Source organism: Diadema setosum, chromosome 13 (genome assembly GCF_964275005.1).
Source record: "Diadema setosum chromosome 13, eeDiaSeto1, whole genome shotgun sequence".
NCBI lineage: Eukaryota > Metazoa > Echinodermata > Echinoidea > Diadematoida > Diadematidae > Diadema > Diadema setosum.
The window spans coordinates 38,985,328-38,994,252 of record NC_092697.1 but is presented as its reverse complement, the minus strand read 5'-3'; the positions used below and the strand labels follow the sequence as shown (position 1 = coordinate 38,994,252).

At 38.2% G+C, this 8,925-nt stretch overlaps 1 protein-coding gene across 1 annotated transcript in view; it reads left to right on the top strand.

The window, feature by feature from the left end:
• LOC140237240 (QRFP-like peptide receptor) overlaps positions 1–7,817 on the top strand; it is a 23,822-nt gene extending 16,005 nt beyond the window's left edge. The window contains exon 5 of the mRNA XM_072317184.1: positions 7,368–7,817. Coding sequence (XP_072173285.1) covers positions 7,368–7,817 — 450 coding nt within the window. The remainder of the gene's footprint in view (positions 1–7,367) is intronic.
• The last annotated feature ends 1,108 nt before the right edge of the window (positions 7,818–8,925 follow it).

Here is an 8,925-nt window from a genome sequence, read left to right as displayed (position 1 = left end):
CGAATCCTGCTCGAGTATGTACGCCCATGATTTTTTATCATGGCTACTACTAAAACACTGATCAATTCAGTGCTTATTTACGTCGATGTAGGGAAATTTGTCAATCAGTTGCAATGAAAACATCTCGACGGAAAAAAAATTTCATGAATTTGAATAACAAAGCAGTACCCGCTGCATGCTATAAGGATTAGAACCAACACTTGCTGTCGGGCGAAAGCTCGGTGGTCTAGTGGAGATGACGCCTGTCCGGTGATCAGGAGGTCGTAGGTTCGAATCCTGCTCGAGTATGTACGCCCATGATTTTTTATCATGGCTACTACTAAAACACTGATCAATTCAGTGCTTATTTACGTCGATGTAGGGAAATTTGTCAATCAGTTGCAATGAAAACATCTCGACGGAAAAAAAATTTCATGAATTTGAATAACAAAGCAGTACCCGCTGCATGCTATAAGGATTAGAACCAACACTTGCTGTCGGGCGAAAGCTCGGTGGTCTAGTGGAGATGACGCCTGTCCGGTGATCAGGAGGTCGTAGGTTCGAATCCTGCTCGAGTATGTACGCCCATGATTTTTTATCATGGCTACTACTAAAACACTGATCAATTCAGTGCTTATTTACGTCGATGTAGGGAAATTTGTCAATCAGTTGCAATGAAAACATCTCGACGGAAAAAAAAATTTCATGAATTTGAATAACAAAGCAGTACCCGCTGCATGCTATAAGGATTAGAACCAACACTTGCTGTCGGGCGAAAGCTCGGTGGTCTAGTGGAGGTGACGCCTGTCCGGTGATCAGGAGGTCGTAGGTTCGAATCCTGCTCGAGTATGTACGCCCATGATTTTTTATCATGGCTACTACTAAAACACTGATCAATTCAGTGCTTATTTACGTCGATGTAGGGAAATTTGTCAATCAGTTGCAATGAAAACATCTCGACGGAAAAAAAATTTCATGAATTTGAATAACAAAGCAGTACCCGCTGCATGCTATAAGGATTAGAACCAACACTTGCTGTCGGGCGAAAGCTCGGTGGTCTAGTGGAGATGACGCCTGTCCGGTGATCAGGAGGTCGTAGGTTCGAATCCTGCTCGAGTATGTACGCCCATGATTTTTTATCATGGCTACTACTAAAACACTGATCAATTCAGTGCTTATTTACGTCGATGTAGGGAAATTTGTCAATCAGTTGCAATGAAAACATCTCGACGGAAAAAAATTTCATGAATTTGAATAACAAAGCAGTACCCGCTGCATGCTATAAGGATTAGAACCAACACTTGCTGTCGGGCGAAAGCTCGGTGGTCTAGTGGAGATGACGCCTGTCCGGTGATCAGGAGGTCGTAGGTTCGAATCCTGCTCGAGTATGTACGCCCATGATTTTTTATCATGGCTACTACTAAAACACTGATCAATTCAGTGCTTATTTACGTCGATGTAGGGAAATTTGTCAATCAGTTGCAATGAAAACATCTCGACGGAAAAAAAATTTCATGAATTTGAATAACAAAGCAGTACCCGCTGCATGCTATAAGGATTAGAACCAACACTTGCTGTCGGGCGAAAGCTCGGTGGTCTAGTGGAGATGACGCCTGTCCGGTGATCAGGAGGTCGTAGGTTCGAATCCTGCTCGAGTATGTACGCCCATGATTTTTTATCATGGCTACTACTAAAACACTGATCAATTCAGTGCTTATTTACGTCGATGTAGGGAAATTTGTCAATCAGTTGCAATGAAAACATCTCGACGGAAAAAAATTTCATGAATTTGAATAACAAAGCAGTACCCGCTGCATGCTATAAGGATTAGAACCAACACTTGCTGTCGGGCGAAAGCTCGGTGGTCTAGTGGAGATGACGCCTGTCCGGTGATCAGGAGGTCGTAGGTTCGAATCCTGCTCGAGTATGTACGCCCATGATTTTTTATCATGGCTACTACTAAAACACTGATCAATTCAGTGCTTATTTACGTCGATGTAGGGAAATTTGTCAATCAGTTGCAATGAAAACATCTCGACGGAAAAAAAATTCATGAATTTGAATAACAAAGCAGTACCCGCTGCATGCTATAAGGATTAGAACCAACACTTGCTGTCGGGCGAAAGCTCGGTGGTCTAGTGGAGATGACGCCTGTCCGGTGATCAGGAGGTCGTAGGTTCGAATCCTGCTCGAGTATGTACGCCCATGATTTTTTATCATGGCTACTACTAAAACACTGATCAATTCAGTGCTTATTTACGTCGATGTAGGGAAATTTGTCAATCAGTTGCAATGAAAACATCTCGACGGAAAAAAAAAATTCATGAATTTGAATAACAAAGCAGTACCCGCTGCATGCTATAAGGATTAGAACCAACACTTGCTGTCGGGCGAAAGCTCGGTGGTCTAGTGGAGATGACGCCTGTCCGGTGATCAGGAGGTCGTAGGTTCGAATCCTGCTCGAGTATGTACGCCCATGATCTTTTATCATGGCTACTACTAAAACACTGATCAATTCAGTGCTTATTTACGTCGATGTAGGGAAATTTGTCAATCAGTTGCAATGAAAACATCTCGACGGAAAAAAATTTCATGAATTTGAATAACAAAGCAGTACCCGCTGCATGCTATAAGGATTAGAACCAACACTTGCTGTCGGGCGAAAGCTCGGTGGTCTAGTGGAGATGACGCCTGTCCGGTGATCAGGAGGTCGTAGGTTCGAATCCTGCTCGAGTATGTACGCCCATGATTTTTTATCATGGCTACTACTAAAACACTGATCAATTCAGTGCTTATTTACGTCGATGTAGGGAAATTTGTCAATCAGTTGCAATGAAAACATCTCGACGGAAAAAAATTTCATGAATTTGAATAACAAAGCAGTACCCGCTGCATGCTATAAGGATTAGAACCAACACTTGCTGTCGGGCGAAAGCTCGGTGGTCTAGTGGAGATGACGCCTGTCCGGTGATCAGGAGGTCGTAGGTTCGAATCCTGCTCGAGTATGTACGCCCATGATTTTTTATCATGGCTACTACTAAAACACTGATCAATTCAGTGCTTATTTACGTCGATGTAGGGAAATTTGTCAATCAGTTGCAATCTACTAATATTGCTTTACTGAATTCACTTATATATTTGGGGTAAACTGCCGTATAAGTGAGTTCACTTCAAGGCTTTGGCGTAATCTTCAATCACACTGTCTATATTGGCAGGGTATTAACATCACTAACAAAACAAAATAAACAGCAAATATATATGTTCACATTGCGTTCACTTATACCTGTGATTTCAGGCCGATGGGAACTTTAAGATTCTGAGAATAAGATGATAGCCTGCTTTGGCTGGTGTTTTTTAAGACAACACGATTTGAATACTAGCATAGTGCCATTTTTTGTTGGTTCTTTTTTGTTATTTTTTGTTGTTGTTGTTGTTTTTTGGTTTTGGTTTTGGGGGTTTTTTGTTGTTGTTGTTTTTTTTGGGGGGGAGGGGGGTTGGTGGGTGTTTTTTTAATAGCATCTTAGCTGCCCAGATAGAACAGAGATTTTCTAAAATTTGTTTCCCGAGAGATCTCTGATCTACTTAGGCAAAAGTTTATGCGGGGATGGAAGCATAATGAAAATGCAAAAAAAAAAAAAAAATGAAACATCTAGAAACAGTTCAAAATAACTTGCCCAATTCAACATAACCTCATTTGTCATATTTTTTTATCACACAATATCATAAGTATTATGTTATCTTCCATTGGCATATCAAAAGCTATATGCAATGTTATGCGTAAAATGTACTGAAGTGTTCTTATTATCCCTGATTTCCATTGTATATTATATTACGTTTGTCCCCTGCTAGATTTCTTGTTAAGGTGGAGCTTCTACATTACGTTTATTCTTATACGTGTATATGAAAATGAGACTTGTAAACCTACATTTATATCATGAACCAGCTATACTCTTGTCTATGAAGGGGATAAGTATTGGCACGTATATAACTCTAATCAAATGAGTCAGTAGCCTTTGAGCAATATCATGGCAATGTTCTTATCTGCACGAAGCCGAAACACAATATCGTACAAGTAGAGATGCACTTGTTCTATCTAGGCCTGACCTTTAATCCTGTTATGAATTGTGTCTACCTACTCTTCTCTGCTTTGATTTAAGGCGAGACTGACAGCGTCTATAAGGCCATGCCCTACAATTTGGCCTCTAGCGTAAATTGTGTTCCTTTCACATTTTTCCGTCCTATTTGAGTTGTGTGCACTATGCTGTCCTGTAAGAGAACGATCGTTATTGAAGAAGAAAAAAGCCTCCTTTTCTGTCAGCGGTAACTTGATAAAATGGTAGCAACAATAAAAGAAGACCGGCTTTTCACATGAACCACTAAGTGGGTTTGGTAAATCTAATGAACTTATTAAGATGATTATTTTCTGCCCAAGGGCTGGTAGGACGGTAAAATTCTTTATAAAGTTCTTTCAACAACCTTAAAATTGTGCAGACAAAAAGGAGGGTTTTTTGCGATAAAACGAATAGTCCCAGATGATGGTGGTATCAGATGTTTAAATTGTTGTGACGAGTAGCACTGATCGGCAAAACTGTGACTATGAACTTATACACTGACGTACTAACATGCCATATTCCTAAACTCCGATGTCAAATTTAGTGGACAAAATATCGATATGTTTGTGACGTCACTGATTTAATTACGACTTTCAATAAGACTGAGTCCTTAAATCAGACAAATCACCGATTTAATAAGAAAACTCTAGATAGTAATTTTCCCAGCAATGCATGAAAATGATTCATGAGAAGCTGGATTTGATTCTACATTGTCATGTTCATGTAGCTTTTGAAGCAATCTCATCCGGCACCGCTGTCATGTTATGTATATACGCATTCATGTGTGTGTGCATGTATGTACAATATGTATGAGTATGTGGACCTGTCACTTATTCGGATAAGTAAGTCTGGATTAGTATATTGGACAAACCTAATGCTTGGAATTTTTCCTGACATTTTGATCCTTTGTAATGTTAGGTGTGGTTATATCATATACTTTGCCTGGTATTCAGAAGAGAAATTAGCAAACACGTTTTATAGTTATCTTCACACAGATATTATTTTTGATGAAAGGAAAGCGCATTTTCGCTTCATGTAATGCGTCTGCGTATCTTCTGCTCTTTTTTTATACCCCTTCTTGGTATGATTGACAGAAAAATACGGGGATATGATAGAAAGAGGTAGGTCTTATATTCATCCGTTGATTATAATGATAAAGCAAACATTGACTCTTATGGTAGCAAGTACTTAGTAGTTTGAAGCATCTGTGAAATTACAAAACAAAAATGCAGTACTGTATCAGGTGCAACTCGGAGAAAGTTTGGATCATAGGAAGTGGAAAATATTTTTACTTTCGAAAGCCTCATCGGAGGGAGGTTTGTGGAAAATTTTGAAATCTTCACATTTTGCCACTGATGTATCTGATGTCTTTTCAAGATAAGAATATTCAACTGAGCTGAGAGGAATAGACGTGTGCCTTTAAGGCTGATGTGAAGACGAACCCAGCTGTCGTTCAGGCGCTTCCTTGTTGGTTAGTTAATAAATATTCATGATTATCGCACCCTCGGCGATTTTCTCATATCACCAACCACTTCTAGAAGCTTAATGATAAAAACAGACCAGGATGCGCTGCAAACGCGGATTCCTGACACAAGTAACAAGTGTCAAAATTATCGTAGTTTTTATCAAACATAATTATAACGTGCGCTTGGTTGTTACCACTCATAAACGTATGTACTCAGGTGCTGTGTCTGTACAGTAACGATGTTCACTAAGAAGCGTGACTTTGTAAATGTAAATGCGCACATGCAATAGTATGAGAAAGAGCATCTACAGAAGATGGAAACATTTTATCTTGAATTTGAAGCGCACTTGAAATACTTTCAATATGGATTGCAGTGTTGCTAGATTTTTTTTTTTTGGGGGGGGGGTCCTTCACATAATGGCAAACTGAATATAGCAATGGTCACAAATTGTTTTGAGTGACCGCTATGTAACGGTTCGACTAAATTATGCAAAACACAAACGTACACACCTACACACACACACACACACATAAATTCATGTATTTTGTGTTATGTGTCACGTGTTTTATGTACATAATCAATATTTGATTTTATATCATACATACATTAATATTATTATTATTATTATTATTATTATTATTATTATTATTATTATTATTATTATTATTATTATTATTATCATTATCATTATCATTATTATCATCATCATCATTAATTCGGCTTTCAATCACAGATATCAATATTACATAATACAAAATAAGAACATACAAGGAAGAGTTAATGTTGCACCAGGCTAGGTGCAAATAATGGGTGAACATGTAATAAGATTATAGGTATATATATGTAGATATCCATAATTATATATATTTACAGTGGAGTGATGCTGATATATTATGTGATCTTTGGGGCGTATTACAGATGTGACAAATAAGGATCACAGGTAATGACCTCCGTAGTGCCCATTTTATTCTCTAGTCTCAAAACAATTCTCCGTTTGAACTGCATTCTGCTTGAAACACTCTCACGTGGGCAAATCAACCTACATGTACCCTGTAAGCCGCCATCAGATCCAAACGCTACCAGACACCCCCGCCACACAACATACACCGCCCTTCCCGGTATATGGTATGATTCCCCCCCCCCCCCCCCTCATTCCGCCACATTCAGTCATAATATAACCAATACAACACTAATGTCTGTGGAGCAGATAATTACACTCTGCCAGAATTTTATGTTTATTATCTGCTTGTCATTTCTTATTTCGTCTTCGTGTGCTAACCATAGGTGTCTACGTACGTATAGGTATCCTTTATGCTTTCATATTTTGTAATGGCTAGATATGCTTTGCAAATGGTATGCTGAACTCATGCCATGTTCAATTCTGTTCACTTTTCTATTATTCCATAGTTTTAATTTCATGGTCGATATTTCCATCCTATGGACCTCTGTTTGTCTTTATTCTCTATTACTCCATGTACGTGTGCAGACAATAGAACTGAGGAAGACAAATGCCGAAAACTTCAACAAATCTGGCACCCTTTGTCATATATATATATATATATATATATATATATATATATATCATATATATATAAAGTATACATAATTATGACATCGTAATAGATATGAATACATAAAGAGAAATAAGGGTGTATAATTTTATTACATCATAAAAGGTGTTACGCACTGATGCATACATAGTTACAACTTGATCGTGACCGTTTGAATATAATTTGTTGTATTTTATTTCTCTTTTTTTCTCTATCTCTCCCTCATTCTCCCTATCCTACTCTCGTGATGCTCCACACAGGTCATGCTGCTGCTGGGCATTTTAGTAGTGCTCTACGCCCTTTTCTGGGGACCGCTTATGGTGTTAATGGTCGTGAGTCGAGTAACAGTCATTGAATATTACACCAAGGAGTATCTTTCTATCGCCTTCAACATGCTGGCAATATCCAATAGCGCTTTCAACCCCATCGTTTACGCCCTCATGTCCCGAAGCTTTAGGCAGATCATCAAGGCCGCGTTCGTCCTTTGCAGCTGCCGCGGCCGTTGTGCCAGAAGACGCATGCGCGGAATCTCGTTGCGAAGCTACGCGTTCACATCTACGCGAGACCGTGGATCAAGCATGTCCAACTCACGTGACGGCACGCAGATGACTCAGTACTCCATGAGATCCATGAACCCCGAGTCAAACAAACGCACCAATGGATCCAACCAACAGGGATACATTTATCTCCGAAACAATAATGCTTATTGATACTTAGTAGGGTGGTGGTTTTGTTTTGTTGTTACTTTGTTTTTCTTTTGGTAATGATTGACAATCACCATTTCAAGTTGATAACTGGTCATTCCAACGGATAAAGATCATTCACAGGAAAGAAAAACTAGTGGACATAACCTACACGTCGCCATCCATGTCGGATGTTGCATTAGACATTGTACAGCCCTATAGAATTTGCTTGTATATAATGAAATGTAAATTACTGTCACGTGTGCATAACAATGGGTTGTTAATACTTTATGCAAATCGATGTATTTGTTTATATTATAGTGTTTAAGAGCGTTGTGAAAGAATGTGTTTATATGACCACCTTTGAATATGTTCAAATCTGTAAATCTCGTAAAGACACAACAATATGTTGAGTCTTTACGCATATATAGCAACGTGAGTACATGCAAACTTGAACTCATAAACTGGATTTGGTTTGTCCTATTATATCACTTTAAAAGACAGACAAAGTGACAATGACCATAGCAGTACAATGACAGGTAGTTTGTCATAAATCAACATGGAACAGGTTTTTTTTTTTTTTTAATCTAAACATTTCGATTTAGGATTGGTAGTTTGCATAGGAAATGGTGAAAAAAATATATATATATCACTGAATTTAAAGAAAAATCTTACTGCAATGAAATGAAAAAAAAAAATGTCTTCAGTGAAGGTATTGTCAACTTGAGAAAAAAAAGTAGGAAAACATCACAAGAAAAATGATATTGAACTATTCCCTTCAGTGTTAACTCGTTGATATTCATTACTTTAATGTCTATTATCGTTAGGCTGCAATCACAATATAAAGAGCAGAATGTGTATCTTTATTTTATAGAATCTGTGATAGCAATAATAGTTTTTTCATGAGCAATACTTTGTTTCCTATCCCCCTTTAACTTTTTAATTTATTGCTCCTGTGTTTTATGAGTATAAAGTCCTTTATAGATGAAACAGCGAAAGTACCGTCTGACAAAGTGAGTATTAACGTTTGATAAAGTTTATATACAAACAAATCCATCACTGTATTATGACAGGTCTGCATTTGACATAATGTGTAGAACGGATGTACACCTGTAAATTGGGAACACAAAATGAA